This window comes from Oreochromis aureus, linkage group 11 (assembly GCF_013358895.1).
Source record: "Oreochromis aureus strain Israel breed Guangdong linkage group 11, ZZ_aureus, whole genome shotgun sequence".
Lineage (NCBI taxonomy): Eukaryota > Metazoa > Chordata > Actinopteri > Cichliformes > Cichlidae > Oreochromis > Oreochromis aureus.
The window spans coordinates 9,858,562-9,876,160 of NC_052952.1; the positions used below are offsets into that span (position 1 = coordinate 9,858,562).

General features: G+C 37.8%; 2 protein-coding genes across 2 annotated transcripts; both read right to left on the bottom strand.

Moving 5' to 3' along the window:
• Window positions 1–4,493: 4,493 nt before the first annotated feature.
• On the bottom strand, window positions 4,494–9,168 carry LOC116322604 (C-C chemokine receptor type 1-like). Its single transcript, XM_039619176.1, has 3 exons — window positions 9,080–9,168; window positions 7,598–7,747; window positions 4,494–7,375 (listed from the first exon to the last, which is right to left on the bottom strand). Exons 1-3 carry the CDS (start codon window positions 9,084–9,086, stop codon window positions 6,480–6,482), a joined length of 1,053 nt encoding a protein of 350 aa, XP_039475110.1. The 5' UTR covers window positions 9,087–9,168; the 3' UTR covers window positions 4,494–6,479.
• A 4,033-nt stretch (window positions 9,169–13,201) lies between these two features.
• On the bottom strand, window positions 13,202–16,143 carry LOC116322603 (C-C chemokine receptor type 2-like). The gene is made up of 3 exons (XM_039619174.1): window positions 16,033–16,143; window positions 15,084–15,236; window positions 13,202–14,867 (listed from the first exon to the last, which is right to left on the bottom strand). The coding sequence occupies exons 1-3, from the start codon at window positions 16,037–16,039 to the stop codon at window positions 13,975–13,977; spliced, it is 1,053 nt and encodes a 350-aa protein (XP_039475108.1). The 5' UTR covers window positions 16,040–16,143; the 3' UTR covers window positions 13,202–13,974.
• Window positions 16,144–17,599: the final 1,456 nt, after the last annotated feature.

The following is a 17,599-nucleotide window of genomic DNA, read 5'->3' on the forward strand; positions in this document are numbered from 1 at the left end:
TAATAGAAATATGTGAGGAGAGCAGGTCACTTGCTGCAGCAAACGGGGATAGAGATAATATTCACTTTCTCCCTGAGATTATTCCTCATATAATAAGACTCGCAAGTTACTTGCCACTCTGGACAGGAATAATGGTCCCTCTCCTCCAAAGCATCACAGCAAGTTCAGCCACTGTTGAAGCTGAGTTCAAAAACATAAAACATGGCCTTTTCAAACATGAAAACTTGCCTGTTCGAGTCGATCGCTTCATTGCTCGTCATCTTTCCTTCATCGAGGGAAATATGCGGATTTGTTCTGCAAAAGAAAAGGTCAAAGATGAGGCAACAGTGGGATCACTGAAAGTCATAGATGCCAATTCTGGATCCATGATGACTCACGGTGCAGAAGACAAAATAAAAATGGATGCTCACCCGTTTGTGGGATCTGATGCTGCCACAAACATTCTTCCGGCTGATGGGGATGCAGTTGAGAACTGGAGGGGCCTGGCTGTTCCACCCAAAAAAAGGAAGAGAACTTCTTACCTCTCTTCATGTACTGAATGGCTCCATGCAGATGAAACTTTTGGGGCCAAAAGAGTGAAGGTGGGATTATTAAAAAATTGAAACCTCCATCAGCCTATTAGATTAGGGGAATCAACAATCTCTGTGCTCAATACCTGTGCATTTGATGCATTTTTTCAGTGCTTATGTTGTGCCTTCTGTGACAGCTCAACATTTCAAAACGCTGTTCTGAAGGACAGTGAAAACCCAGTCCTGCAGCTGGTGAAAGCCATTGCCACAGATGGTGTGACCCAACAAACCTACAGGAGGAGAGCAGAGCTGCTTAGTGTAATGTTTGAAGCTGTCTCGTTGAGGTCTGGTGCGATCCAAATCGATGCTCAGTGCAATATCTCCGCTGTAATTGCTAAGACAATGAGGAACATCTCAAGTGTTTATTTTACCAAACACTGCTCTTCACAGCACTGCTACCTCAGCAAAGGGATGACAAGGGAAGTGCCATTTGTTTCTCCTGCTATCTCTGTCCTCAGAGAGTCTGGTATGGCTCATCTTGGCACTGCTGTGGAAGCAGGACTCGGCCTACCTGAGTCTACCTGCCTCAGGCCACTCTCCAATCCATCTCTGTGTCCATCAGAATTCAAAACAGAAGACAGCACCACAGGAAATGAGCTCTGTGCAGGGACAATTACTCACAGCTACAACATTGGAGATATTGTGTGGATTGATACTGACCTTGCAAACCAAACAGAATTTCCACTGAATGAATTTCCCTCCAACCTGGTTCTCCAAGGAAAGTCATTCACTTTGAGGGCATTAATTGCTTTCCATGGAAAGATGACCACTGGTGGTTTGGGCCATTACACTGCATACTGCAGGAGAGCTCCAGGTGTGTGGGAGTGCTATGATGACCTGGCAAATGGAGTGACAGGAGCATCTGAAAAGAAAAAAATACAACCCCATGCTGTGTTATACACAGTGTAATTGAGTACAATGGGGGGCAGGGCTTTTAGTTGCTCTGCCCCTCAGCTTTGGAATTCCTTACCCCCTGACCTCAGAAATATTAGTTCATTCTCTCTTTTTAAGTCCACTCTCAAAACTCATCTGTTTAAAATTGCTTATGCCTAAACCTCTGTAACTTTTATCTGTTATTCTTATTTCTGTGTATATTTCCAGTTTTTGTGTTTTTATTCATTGTACAGTGTCCTTGGGTGCTTTGAAAGGTGCTATTTTTAAATAAAATGTATTATTATTATTATTATTAATGAGTGCTGCCTGCATTTTTCTGTTTTATTTGGTTCATTACAGTTACATGTGTTCAAATGGCTAGTGTGTGTTATCAGTAAGTTCAGTTTTGCACATAAAGTTAAAGTTGCGCTAATCACCTTGGCGCATGTGATTAGAGGATCACCAGGGGGTCCTTTGTCCCTCCTTGGGGGGTTACTCCCACTGGGTTTAAATCTGGGACTCTCGGCCATTTGACCTTAGAACTGAAGAAGCTTCTCGGATGAGAGGTGAAACGTCTTCAAGCAACTTAAAGAAGTCCAGACGCTTTTCTTTGCAAACTCCTTTGACTACGATGACCTGGATGACTGAGAACCTTCACAGACGTGTAAGCTATGGAAATGTAGATAAAAATGTTTATTTTTAGATTTTATAAGAAAACTAATCATCAAAGCTTTATAACGGAAAAAAGTATTTGTTAAAATGAAGCCAGCTAAGTGAGTCCTTTCCATAATAATTGAAAATTAGGAAAGATGGGCAACCAACTTGAAAATTACAGTAAACAGATTTGAAGCTAAGAAACATTAAATCACTTTTAAAAGCCTTGTACATTCAGTGAATAGTCAATGCAGATATTTCATATAAAAAAAAAACTGTTAACAGAACCCTTTCTTGTTGTCTTTATAATAAAAAATTACTTACTTGGTCTTATAAGAGCCACAGTGGAGGGGCCGGAGAGCCACATGTGGCTTTAGAGCCGCAGGTTGAAGATCCCTGGCCTAGGTGCTGTGGAATATTCAGTTTTCTACACGTAGGTAGCAACCTATGAAAGCAAACGCTTCATTTTTTCTGAGACAGCTACATTAATAATAATGAACATATATAATTCAAAACAAAATCATAGAGGCCAACTGGGTATGTAAAAAATAATAATAATTTAGGTATACGTGAATCACTTCACTTGGAACTCAGTTTTGCCACAGAAAAAAATAAAAACTTTAACTTACCTTGTGTACGTTTCTGCACTGGTAACAAAAGAAATATCGACCTTTCCGCTGAATAAATTGTGTTACTAAAGTGTAAACTGATAAAAGATCTCTGTCTAAATAAATAAATAAATAAATAAATCTGGGTTAATTCACAGATGATTAAACGTGTAACTATTTTGCTGGTAATACCTGAAATGAGTAAAGAAATTTTATATAACCCCTGGTTATATTGGTTGGGTCTGATTATTGGGGAGGTCATAACCCCCCTAACCCCCCTGGAAATTACGCCCCTGCCCCTGGCCTACAACGTAACACATTATAAACATGTATTTTTAAGAACTCTGAAAAATGTTCAACTTCATATAGAAAAAATTTGTATTACTGTTAAAAGATCTTTACCTGTCATGGTGATATCTCAGTGATGTCGTTTTAAATCAGGTGAAGTCAGGAATTACACTTCAAGGGTCCTTTTTTGTTTTTTTTATTGATGTGATCTCTTTAGATGTGCAGGGATTAACTAACAGTCTTAAAGTCAGCAGTCTGATAATGAGGAACACAAAAAAGAAGAAATCCAGATTTAATTTTCACTTTCACTGCAGATTTTCTCATTGTAGTAACAATGAGAAATAGAACGACATGCTCACTGCAAATATATTCTCAGAATGAACAATGTATTTTTCCAATATGACAATCCATTTTATGACCTTCATTTAATGTAAATTCAAGATTTGCATTATCATTTATTGTTTTAATAAACAGGATAAGAGATGAAAGGATGCCTGATTTGAATCAACCCCAGTGCCAAGTAATGACAAATATGAGGAACCGTACCATGGTACAACTGAAGAAGAAGAATATAAGACATGAGAATGTGGAAGTAGGTAGAAATGTGAATGACACTAAGGCAATGTGCAAGTTTTGTACAAAGGAGATCTGAAACCATTCTATGCTATATTTTTGTGTGTTTTTGCAAACATGGAAGCTCGTGAAAAAATGTGTGAAGGAAAGTAAACTGTTACAGATTCTATACACCACAGGCTCAGTTTAACGGACCAAAAAGTTTCATTTAGCCTGAGCAGAACAGGGAAGTGACCAAACAAACAAAAACAACATGAATAAGACACAGTCTGCAGTAATAACAAGGTGAAACATTCGTGCCAAATGAGTTACATCTGCCCTCCACCTTCAGTTCAGTTCAGTTTCATTTATGCAGAACTGAATCCCAATAACATCTGACACAGGGGTGTTACATTGTAAAGTAATGAGCAAAAAAAGTTGCTAGATAAAAGTGGAGGTGACATCAGAGGACTTGAATGTGTACTAAATGAGTTGTCTAACACATCTCTGCTGTAACCAGGCATCAACTTTTTCAGCAGCTGCAAGGCTCGTCTCATAAACTACTCTCCCACAAAAGCATATATGATGGGGTTCAGGCAGCAGTGAGTGTAAGCAAAGGCCTCGGTTACTGCTACTGACAGCCATATATTTTCCTCCCATGTTTCATCATTGAGGATTATTTCTCTTTCCTGAAGGAACTCCAGGAAAAGGGAAATGTTATGTGGGGCCCAGAGCGAGAAAAATACAACCACTGTACAGATGATCAGCTTGACGATGCGGTGCTTCTTTGCAGTCCTCATGTTTACCAGCCTGGGGATGATCCTGGAGTGGCAACCTACCATCACCAGCAAGGGAATCACGAGACCCAGCACATTTGTGGTGAACAGGTTGTAACACTCCCAGACTTTGTTGTTCTCTTTGTTTCAAACACAACACAAGGCTTGTTTTTTCATGTTTTATTGATGTGATCTCTTTAGATATGGAGGAATTAACTAACAGTCTTAAAGTCAGCAATCTGATAATGAGAAGTACAAAATAAGAAAAGCAGATTTCACTTCCTGTTTGTCCTTAAGTGAGATCATTACAAATACTTCAAAGAACAACACAGCATATGGTGGTACAAATTCACACATTTACAAAATGACTGCTGGTTTTTATATAAAGTACAAGAGACTTTATTATTATCATTTTCGCTGCTATTATTATCTGTTTCTTCCTCTTCTTGGTCTCACTGTCGTACAGCCCGGCTGCTCATCATAGATTCTACACTCACAGGACACTTTAGTAGAAATGTTCTCTATTCTGATGCTCACTGTGAACTTCAGCAGGTTGACTTGACCACGTCTGCATGTCTAAATGCTCATTTTCAGTTTCATTTTCTGAAACACATACACCATCCCCTTTGGCACTGCACACCATCCTGTCTTCAATGTTCCTTAAGTCAGCTTTCTTTGACATTTTGATGCTCACCTTGAACTTCATTGGGTGAACTTCACCATGTCTGCATGTAGTGACACAATCTGTTCAGTTTTGCAACAGTTGTCACTCATGTCGTTTGAAACTTTTATTAACAAAATATGAATATTTTGTAAAATATGAAAATTCCAAGTATTTGAATTCTACATGAAAAAAAAAACATTATTTTTGGATTACTGAACTGTTTCCAGGTAATATTTAATGCTGTGGCAAAACCGTTCCATTTTTCACCTAAAGGACTCGTCATATCTTTATTCTTTTTTTAAAAAAAAAGATTAATTTAATTTAAGGAGATGAAGGGGCTTGTTACTGCTTATCCTGAAACGTACTTTCACCAGACAAAGGAGTTGTATTTTTCAGCAAAACTGGCCTTTTGTGTTAATATGAGTAAAGAAAAGAGACACCGAAAAATGTTTTCAGATAAAGAGTTGTTTTGTTTGTTTCTTTAAAAAAAAATACCTGTTAAAAATCTATAATACTAATCTAGATTAACAACAATAATTAGAAAGCTTAACTTGACCAACTTTCCCTGAATATTCTAACTGTTGATGAAATCCACCTCCACTAATGTTCCTATATATGACATCATGCTGCTGTTTTACGATGGTGAGCAACTACCTCCATCTCAAAGAACTTTTGGTCTTCTTTGTTTTTATCACTGTGTACAGAATTTGTCATTGCAATAACAATGAGAAACAAAAGAACATGCTCGCTGCAAATATTCTTCTCAAAAGCAATAATGTAATTCTCCAATATGACAATCCACTTTATGACCTTCATTTGACATAAGTTCAAGATCTGCAGTTTCATTTATTGTCTTAGCAAAGCAAATCGGGATAAGAGATGATTGGATGCCTGACTCCAATCAGCTCCACTGGTAAAAAAATGACAAATGCAAGGAACCATAACATAATGCAACAAGCAAAAGAACTATATAAGGCTAAACATCAGAAAATAATGTGGAAGTAGAGAGAATTACAATTCACACATGCAGCTATTTCAGATCTTCTTTTGTGCAAAGAAAATCTAAAACTGTTGTATGCTATTTTTGGTGCATTTCTGCGAAATTGCAAACTCATTAAAAATGCGTGAAGAACAAAGCATACTGTTACAAGTTGCTATAAACAGCAGGTTCAGTTTAATGGACCAGCTAATGTAAGTCAGCCTGAGCAAAACAAGGAAGGGCATCACATAGTGAGATACTTGAGATTCTATAAAGCAGTTAGCAGTGCTAACATGTTAATTTTATAAGTAGGCAACATTTACTTCTACACTCTTATGGTCAGAATCAAATATAAACCAATGTAAATCAAAGGGTCCAAAAGTGTACAGACACATTTTGAAGGTGGTATTTGTCAAATAGAAGTGACCAAATTAACTAAACAAACATGATGCACGGTCTGCAGTAATAACAGGGTGAAACATTCATGTCAAAATACTTACAACTGCACTCCACCTTCTACAGTTTAAAGGAGGAGGTGATTTCAGAGCCCCTGGACATAACTGAGCTTCTCCTGAATGAGCTGTCTGTCAGATCTCTGCTGTAACCAGGCATCAACTTTTTCAGCAGCTGCAAGGCTCGTCTCATAAACTTCTCTCCCACAAAAGCGTATATGATGGGATTCAGGCAGCAGTGAGTGTAAGCAAAAGCCTCGGTCACTGTTATTGACAGCCTTACATTTTTGTACCAGGTTTCATCATTGAGGATTATTTCTTTGTCCAGGAGGAACTCCAGGAAAAGGGAAATGTTATATGGAGCCCAGAGTAAGAAAAATACAACCACTATACAGATGATCAGCTTGACGATCCGGTGCTTCTTCGCGGTCCTCATGTTTACCAGCCTGGGGATGATCCTGGAGTAGCAACCTACCATCACCAGCAAGGGAATCACAAGACCCAGCACATTTGTGGTGAACAGGTTGTAAAGCTCCCAGACTTTGTTCTCTTCAGGATAATCACATTCAAACTTCTGGGAGTCTTCTGTTTGCTGCATGAAGATAAAATCCGGCAGAGAGACAAACAAGCTCAGCATCCAAACGAGCACGGTCAGAATGATGGCTGCCCTCTTTGTGCGATAACGTGCAACCCTGTGAGCGTGCACAATGATCATGTAGCGGTCCAGCGTCATGACAACCATGAAGAAGATGCTGCTGAAGAAGCCAATGTGGTGAGAACCGGATATCAAACGGCACATGAAGTCTCCAAAAGTCCACTGGCCGACCCTGGCATTGTGAGAGAAGAAAGGCAGCATGAAGACGAAGAGGAGGTCAGAGAGAGCCAGGTTGAAGAGGCAGATGTCTGTCAGGTTGCTCTGGTTGCGGTGCTTCAACAGGACACACACCACTAGTCCATTACCTTTGGGAGAAAAGACATAATAAGTGTACCTGTCACACTGTTACATATTCTTTCTGTCTTTTTGTCTCTGTCAGTCTCATGTTGTTGTTTTGCACATAAACACACCTGGATACAGAGTTTAGGCCTAAAACGTGCTTTCTGTTCCCATAAGGGACAACAGGTCCCTGCAATGTGTAAATACAGTCCAATCCCCACAATATAGACACAAGAAGACACACCTACCTATGAAGCCCAGGATGAAAACCAAACTGTAGAGAATGGCAAGAAACACTTGGCTGAATTCCTGTACATCGGTGGAGTTGGCTGGAGCATAGTCTCCATAATCAAATTCACTGTAATTGCCGTAATTGTCTTCTGTGTCATTATATTCAGCTGAGACAGAAAGAATGATGTCATTAGTACTAGTAGTAGTATCAGTAATAGTCTTTCAACTCTGTTTGCAAATATTAAGATGCATAGTCAAAAACGTATGCAACTTGATCAAATGTAAAATTTAATTATATTATCTGGATAAAGAAGTAAGTCTTTTTTTTAAGCACATTTTCATGTAAATTTGTTACATGAGTGTAATGTACATGTTAACTTTAATCAGCTGTAGTCAAATAAAATTGACTTGGTTGTAATGCATTTACATTTATATGAAGTATATTTTATATTAACTGCTAATAATTATTGCTTTAGGTTTACAATGACCAAAACTCTTTGTCTTTTCTTTTTTCATATACATATATATATTTTCTTTTTATTTCTTTTTTTTCTTTTGTCCTAGGATATAGATACTCCTGAGGGAGGTGAATAGAAAATTGAATGGTTTTTTTAAATGTAATAATTTAGGTAATGCTGCTTCATCCGTTTTCATTGTGACAGAAGAAGAACGTGCTAGTTAAAGTAGTAGCAGTAGTATTCTTGCCGACATGTTGCTGTTTGAAAAGGGAAATTTCCTTAACCATGAGCACCACAAATGCTACTCCATTCAGCTCTGCTGCATTGGCCTTTTGGCCCCCAGCCAGTTGATAATTGATTGCCACCTTTTGGTTGTCACAGGTACTCCCTCCTTAGGAAAGTTCTCACCAGTTCATATCAATCCATAATGTGACGCAGCTTTATTAAAGTAGGACTTAAGTCTCCTTAATAATGGCTATGATTTAAACCTGTAACTATTCTGAAGAAAGGTCATAAACGGCTTTAAACCCATTAACCCAGCGCCAGCTTGTACAATCATAAACCTGCTAATTTCAGCTGGCGTAATAAACGTTACTATTTCATTTGGCCTGTTTGTTAATGATTACTTTCCACACTGGCATGTTTTGGTCATAGTGATATTATTTAACATAACTATCATTGTACAACTCTATTATCATATTGTCTACCTTACATGTTTGTGGGTGAGAAGATTATAGATTAGAGTAGATATAAAGGTCAACCACAAGACATTGTGGCAATGCATATCTTTTGAATAATTTCACAAATGATGTTCAAACACAGCAGACTAAAATAAAAAATAAAAAGTAGAGACTAAATTTAGAAATAGCAATCATGAAGAAATTGTGATATAATTTCAATTATAGCATCTGGTTTTGAATCCCTGCGGCAACTCGTGCAGCTGTGAAGATTACACATTATTAAAAATATATTTTCAAGAACTCTGAAAGATATTACACTTTAAATATACAAAATTCTGCATTACTATTAAAATGTATTCACCTGACATGGTGATATCTCAGTGATGTCTCTTCCGAATACGTCAAGCCAGGAACTCTTTTTTTTGATTTTTTTATTGATGTGATCCCTTTAGATGTTCAGAGATAAACTAACTGTCTTAAAGTCAGCAGTCTTATAATGAGGAGCACAGTAGAAAAGCACATTTCACTTCCTGTACGTCCTCAAGTGAGATCTTTATCAGGAGTCTGCTTAAAATCTAGGCAGCTAGATAATACTTCAAAGTGCAACAGCATTTGGTGACCCAAATTCACACCTTCACAAAATGACTGCTAGTTTTTAGCGTGTCACAGTGCTTATTATTATTATCATTTCTTTCTTTATTTGTTCCTTCTTCTTCTTGATCCCATTGTTTTACATTATCGCTGTATATCTCAGGACACTTTAATAAGGACACCTTGCAATCACTGGACAGAGTTTTGCTTTCAGAACTACCTCAATACAACATGGCATAGATTCAACAAGCTGCTGTCTTGGTTCATATTGATGATGATAGCTTGTCTCTGACATCAAAAGCACATTTTTCACCCAGAGAGCTGCCACTCAAGTGTTTTGTTTCTTCTGTAAACCTCACTGATGGCAGATATAGATAACAACAGAGATAAAGATAAAAATAGAGATACAGTTTGTGATAGAGATGTAGATAAGATAGGGACAAAGATAGAGTTAGTGATAGCAAAGGAGATAAAGACTTAGTGATAGAGATATAAGCTGCAAGTTTGACACTGAGGCTTTTGGCGATGGGGGGGGGCTCTACCTTGCAGCATTTGGGTGGTTGTGTCACATCTGCCCAGAGGTGGGAAAGTACAGACATTCTCTACTTAGGTAGAAGTACAGATACTAGTGTTGAAAATTACTCCAGTAGACGCTGAAGTAGTGAAAAAGTACAGTCACTGAAATGAAGAAAGTAAAAAGTTGCTCTCCGGATGCTGTTTCTACCAGCTGTTTTTGTGCAATGCTACCTGAACCTTGTTCTATGATAAAGTAATAATAAAATAATATTGAGATTACAAACTTTACTTCTGTTTAAAATTTAATTTTAATGAATGCACTCAGTTTGAATCAGAAAATGAGCAAAGAAAAAGAAGAAAATTAAAAAGAATTTCTGTTGTTGTAGAGGGGGACCTTACGCAATATCTTTAATGTAATCCTTAAATTTCTAGTTCACAAACAAGACTGAGCAGTCCCTACCTTTAAATATAACCTATCTTCTTCCTCTCCTGTCCTGTCTTTTTTGTAATCTTTCTTCATCAGTTAGTGACGTTAGGTGTCTTTCTTTTCTCTCCCTGTGAAATACAGCAGCTGGACCTTAGGCTAGCAACACACTGTGAGATAAACTGCAGACACAAACAGTTTGTGTGTTTGGTGATGTTTGTTGAGCTGATGAAAGTGCTGCATTTGAAATTAACTGCTATTTAAAAAAACATTATCCCCTTTATGCTCGCTCCTCTTTTGCAGCGCTAGCTAGATGACGAAGCACAGCAACCGCAACTTATGGACACTTGGACACTCGTTCTGATGTTGCCCCGCAAGTTTTACAAGTTTTAATTGCACCTTAGTTTTCACACAGTCATACTCACCCTGTGCACTTTATACACTCACCAACACGCCCACATAGCGCTTTCAACACTGCGCGCGGGCGGGGGTCTTCCATGTTTCACAAACTCTGCCTCGGACTGTCCTTTTATTATGTTTTTTCCCTTTCTTTTTCTGTCAGCTTAGATATTTTCATACTATACTATATTACACACATTGTTATAACTAAAATAACCTGAATACCTGAAATAACACTAAAAAGCGATTAAATAAACAGATAAAAGAAATACGTGAACAAGAGAGAATTTATAGAGCTGATCTTGGAAATTGGTGTGAATTTTTGCATTGATGGACTTTTCTTAGCTTCATCTGTACTGGTGTTCCACACACTAACTTATTACATCATTAAAATGCTCATTATTATCATATTCACATTGTTGATCATGTTTATTATTTTCAGGGTCTATATCATTTTCTAAGACCCATGGTCTGTGATTAGTATACTAAAGGGGTTTTAGTCCCAAATCTGTATATACAATGATTATTCATAGGGAAGGTTGGTTCTCACTTTACTAAGAAAAGTGATTATTATCATATTTTGTCATGTTATATGATTCTTATGTATAGTTGGTTGTTAAGAATTCCTAATGGAGAATTATAATTTTCATTTAACTTGTCATAGTTTGTAGCATTTCTAATATTTATCCAGATCTGAAACTAATTTAATGACCACAACTTTTCGTTCTTCTTGGCTTCCTTTGAGTTTGATGTAGACCTTGCAGTTTGCAGTTCATGTTGATTGAATCGTTTTTAGTCTTCTTAGTATTCCTGCTTGTTGTGCCATTCATACGGGTATACTGCTCTAGATCTGCCACTTGGGAACCAAATAGGGCTATTTTCTTTATACTTTTCTTCATTTAGTTTTTGCAGTTCTTTAATCTGTTCCATCATATCCAATAGCAACTTCTGTTGTTTAGAGGTATTACAAAGCTCTCCTGACATCTAAGGAGGTAGACCAAGTCATCTGCTGATTGGAAGGTTGGTGGTTCAATCCTTGGCAGTGTGCATGCCAGATATCCTTGGACAAGATATTAATCCCAAATTACTCTAACATGCATCCATCAGAGTGTGAATGTGTGTAAATGTTAGGTAGAAAGCACTTACACAGCATGGAAGAAAGTGCTTGTGTAAATGGATGAATGTGGCATGTTGTATTAAGCACTTTGAGTGTTCTGGGAAAGTAGAAAAGCACTGTGTAAGAATCAGTCTATTTACCATTTAGTAGGCACTTTTACCATCCACGGCCATGGTCAGTATCTTTTATGCAAAACCTGGCTATGGTACTACTGAAGTTTCATTCTGTTCCGCCTGCAGGCTAATAAGGAAGCCTGGTCTTGGGCTATTGGAGCCTGGTCATGGCCTGGTGGCAGGCCTGGTAGCTGGTGGAGAATCCTGGGCCTGGTGATGCTGGAGAATCATGGGCCTGGGCCTAATGGTGCTGGAGAATTCTGGGCCTGTTGGCTGCTGGTGAATCTTAAATAACCTGTCTTGACTTACCGAATTGGCTAACCAGTTCATTTGAATCCTTTCAGAGGTTGTCTGAGTCATGCCATGAACAGTAATACGCTGAAGAATGTTTTCCGTTCATTTCAGTTTTAATGCCGCCTTCAGAGATGAGCACCAAAAACAAAATGATTTCTGCCCAGTTTCAGTATCATTTAAACTGAACTGGTAAACACAGAAACGGTACAGTTTAATGCACTTTTAGCAAATATAATTAACTGAATAAATCAACAGGGTAACTGAAGAAAGAAATCAAACCTTAAATTGGTGTGTGTTTGAATTCAACTTAAAAGGCTTTTATTTCCCCTTCTAGAAATTGTAATGCCTAAAAATGTCTGAGCAATACATGGTACAATCTATGTATGTGCTCTTTTGAGCTTTCACCTTTGTACTCTAATGTCCACCTAATTTCTTGACAGCTCTAATCTGACTCTCCTTCCACAATATTAAGGATAATCCTTACTGTCTCCGCTTCCTGAAACATGATTATAGGTTGAAAATATGACTAAGTTATTCCTGCTGTCCACTACAAAGGGCAACGAATATAATTTTGGTTTTGGAAAGGGGTAAAATTATTATTTCTCAAGTGCTGCTAAAAGGAAAGTTAAGGGTCTCAAAGTGAAGATATCAATTTGATTTTTAGCAACAACAAAAAAATCATAATATCTCCAAAACAAATCACGTGTCCTTCTCTGTTGACATAATGTGGAAACTACAACTCCTGTCATTTGAAAAGCGATTACACGCGGCCTCAATTGAAAGCCCAAGATTTCAGATGACGGTTCAGTTGGACTCTTCCACGGGCGAGAAAAATGATAGCGATGGTGAAGAGTTACCTACCTAACAAATTAGTTTGGGACTATCTCACAGAACTTCTTTTTTAACAGATCCTTTTTTCTGAATGTGTACAGAATTTGTCATTTTCATAACAGAGAGAATTAAGAGAGCTTCTCAAAATGAACAATGGACTCCTCCAATATGACAAACCACTTTATGACTTTCATTTGAAGTAAGCTGAAGATTTGCATTATCATTTATTGTCTTAAGAAAACTATCATATAAAATCAGGAAAAGAGACAAAGCAGTGTCTGACTCGACTCAGTCATTACAAATGCAAACATCAGAAGATAGAAATATGTAAATTAAAGTAAGAAAATGCACCAGTTTCATTCAAAGAAGATCTGGCACAACAGTAAAAGTCACTGAAGTAATAAGGACAATATATCCAGCATGTAAAGCTCTATTCTGTACATATATACAATGTTGCCAATACTGGTCCACATCATTTTATAAGATTCAATTATCAATGACGACATGTGAATATGGAAAATGCTCCATATTGGTATACATTTGATTGAAGGATTTCTATTTCATCTAAGACTAGAACATTCTGTGTTGGCATCTTTGGTTTGTTTGTGTTGCAGTATGCTATTTTGCATGTTTGTGTCAGCTTGCTGTTACAGGATGCTGCAAACAGCAGGTTCAGTTGAATGCACCAGCAAGTTTTACTGAGCCTGAGCAGAAGAAGGACGAGCATTACATAGTCTCAAAAACACTGGAGATACGTTTTGAGCCTTTGCATCTGAAATGTTATGATAAAAATGAAGTATTCCCTTGTAAGTCATCTAAAGGTGTAAACACAAACTCTGCAGTGAAAAACACTGTGGTATTTGTCAAATACAAGTGGTCAAATGAACAAAAAAAACCAATAACAAGATATGGTGTGCAGTAATAACAGGTGAAAACTGCATGTTAAACAAGCTACAACTGCCCTCCACCTTCTACAATTTAAAAGTGGAGGTGGTTTCAGAGCCCCTGGACATAACTGAGCTTCTCCTGAATGAGCTGTCTGTCAGATCTCTGCTGTAACCAGGCGCCAACTTTTTCAGCAGCTGCAAGGCTCGTCTCATAAACTTCTCTCCCACAAAAGCATATATGATGGGATTCAGACAGCAGTGAGTGTAAGCAAAGGCTTCAGTCACTGTTATTGACAGCCTCATATTTTTGTCCCAGGTGCCAATACTTGGGATTTTCTTTTTTTCCTGAAGAAACTTCAAGAAACGGGAAATGTTATATGGAGCCCAGAGCAAGAAGAACGCAACAACTATACAGATGATCAACTTGACGATGCGGTGCCTCTTTGCTGTCCTCATGCTCATCAGTGTGGGGATGATCCTGGAGTAGCAACCTACCATCACCAGCAAGGGAATCATGAGACCCAGCACATTTGTGGTGAACAGGTTGTAACGCTCCCAGACTTTGTTGTGATAGTTACATCCAATGTTCTGAGACTCTTCCTTTGTTTCCTGTGTGAAGATAAAATCCGGCAGAGAGACAAACAAGCTCAGCATCCAAATGAGCACAGTCAGAATGATGGCTGCCCTCATTGTGCGAAAACGTGCAACCCTGTGAGCGTGCACGATGATCATGTAGCGGTCCAGCGTCATGACAACCATGAAGAAGATGCTGCTGAAGAAGCCAGTCTGGTGAGAGCCGGACAACAAACGGCACATGAAGTCTCCAAAAGTCCACTGGCCGACCCTGGCATAGTGAGAGTAGAAAGGCAGCGTGAAGACGAAGAGGAGGTCAGAGAGAGCCAGGTTGAAGAGGCAGATGTCTGTCAGGTTGCTCTGATTGCGGTGCTTCACCAGGACACACACCACTAGTCCGTTACCTTTGCAAGAAAAGACACAATAAGTGTATCTGTCACACTGTTACATGTAAAATAAGGGTGTCTGTTTTTCTCTGTGTTTCTTACATCACTGTTACACACCTACATACAAGACTCTTTCCACTGAATCCCTTAAAGCCAACAGGTTAGGACATCTATCTCTGTCCCTAGAGAGTGAGGAAGTGTTCTCACAGCAAACATACAAGAGGACACACCTACCTATGAAGCCCAGGATGAAAACCAAACTATAGAGAGTGGCAAGAAACACTTGGCTGAATTCTTGAACATCACTTAAGTTGATAGGAGTGCAATCTTCTGGGACGTCATAGTAACTCGAATAATTGAATGTGGCATTTTCTGTGGCATTCTCGTCTGGAGAGAGAGAGAGAGACAGAGCTATTATTAGTAGTAGTAGCAGTAGTATAGCAGTAGTATTTCAACACAGACCATGATTTTTAACGTACAATACATACATATCTGGATATAGTACCTGTCTAGAACGCTGCATTCAAACAGTTTGGGTGCTCACAGCATTAAATGTTAATAATGAAGTTTCAATCATTTTCATTGAAACACAGGAAGAAGTTCAAAAGTTACTGTTGCTGATTACTGTTTGTGAAAATGATTTTCCTTTGCTATGTATGTTTAGGCCCTCAAAGTCAGTTGATAACGAGGATTATTTTGCCACCTGCTGGTAGTTACAGGTACTTCTGTCAAGCCACCGTTCGTCACTTTTCACCGGATTCTTCTTCTTTATGAAAAACAGGATTTAAAATTCTTTTATAATGTCTGTGATTTAAACCAAAATCAGCTACAATAAAAACAGGTGATATGAGGCTAAAAGCCAATAATCAACATAATTTTAAAATATTATTTTTTATTATATTGTCTAACTTAACAGACATGTTTGTAGATGACAGCGAAAGGTCACCTTCACAGACATTGTGGCCTTATACGTATTTTGTACACTTTTGTGAAGACTTTTGAAGAATAGAGAAATATAGAAATAAAAAGATAATATTTTACAGTATTATTGTTTTTAGATCTCTACAGGAATGCGCACAGCCTTAGACATTAAACATAATAACATGGATATATTTAAAACAAAATATTAAAATATTACACTGCAAAAGTACCAATTTCTGGATTACTTATTAAATGTATTCACCTGACATAGTGATATCTCAGTGATGGCTCTTCCAGCCAGGTAGAGTCAGGAATGGCACTTCAAGGCTCCCCCCTTTTTGTTTTTCGTTCTTAATGATGTGATGCCTTTAATCTGCAGAGATGAACTAACACCAAGTAGTCAGCAGCTTGATAATGAGCAGTAAAAAAAAAACAGAACAGCAGATGTTGCTTCCTGTATGTCCTGTAAGTGAGATCTTTATCACACGTCTGCTAGACATAAAGAATGCCAAAAATAATTCAAAGAGCAGAATGGCATGTGGTTACACCTTTCACACCTCTAAAACTGAATGCTGGCTTTTTAAAAAAAACAATTAAAACCCTTCATGATTTTTGCATGTACATTTTCACCAATTTTATTTTTCCTTCCACTTAAACTTATTTAGAAAATGCACTATTTTTCAAATAATTTTCAATATGAACACATCTTTAATTTTAACAGCATAATTTCACTCACATCTGAAAGGGCGAGTGATGACTTCTGCAATTAATATTTTGGTCCTTGCTTTGTTACATTTCACATCACAAGTTGCAGCTTTGATTAAGAAATGTGCTTGACTGATAGTAGTAATTGTCCAAAGACTTCTAATCAGAGTCAAATGCAATATTACTATAAACTGGTGTTTCTGTCTCTATCTTGATGTCTTCCTTTTCTTGTCATCATTTTCTCTTCTTGTTGTCATTGTGGTGCATCTCCATGTCATAGACCCTATAGAACCATTTTTATACACTTATTGCTGCACAACCCACAAACCCTATGAGAGATGATTGATTCTTGTAAAACACGTATGTGTGGTCTACTGCCACCTCTTGTGGTGGAAAATTAGAAAACTGGTGCACATTTCAAAAGTTTGAATTCTTTGGTAGAATTTCAGTGACGCATAATCAAACCACATGGTCATTTTCTGAGATGGCTGTTTGAGGGGGGGGTTACCGGTAGATGAACCAACAGGAAATGAGTGTGTGACATCCTGGTTAGCAGCTCACTGACCAGTTATGACACTGCCTCAGTGCCTCAGATTGCTAAATGTGATTGTATCTCTGTGTTTAACAGCCACTGCTGGTGATCTCATCATTTCTGACCTATGCTGTTACATTACAATGATTTGATTTCCTAAAGACAAAGTTCGCCTGGTGCAGACCAGACAAGCAATTTATCACGTAATGTTTGTCTTAAAAACACAACTGGAGAAAAAAGTAAGTAAATGCAGAGTTTCTTTAAAGTACCATAAACCCATACATCATTTATCCTGCACGTTTGCTGCTTCTTCACCTTAAGCTTTTCTTTGTGTTTAAACTCGCGTTTGGGGATGCAGTGACAACCTTTGCTGAGTTTGAAAATAGCTGTTATTCATATTTTCTGAATGTTTCGAAAACATACTGTGCATGTAAACACGAAATCCCCAAATTATTTTACTCTTACGTGGAAAAAAAGATTATTTCTGAACTCTTTTTTCAAAGAATGTCAATAATATACATAGTTAGCAGTCATTTTTCACCCAGGTTATTTTAATTTATAAGCATTAGATTTTTCTATTTCTGTATTATTA

Coding starts and splice junctions, on each gene's coding strand:
- LOC116322603 (XM_039619174.1), bottom strand. Junction 14,868..15,083: donor TTTCATCCTGGGCTTCATAG/GTAGGTGTGTCC, acceptor TTTCTTGCAAAG/GTAACGGACTAGTGGTGTGT.
- LOC116322604 (XM_039619176.1), bottom strand. Junction 7,376..7,597: donor TTTCATCCTGGGCTTCATAG/GTAGGTGTGTCT, acceptor TTTCTCCCAAAG/GTAATGGACTAGTGGTGTGT.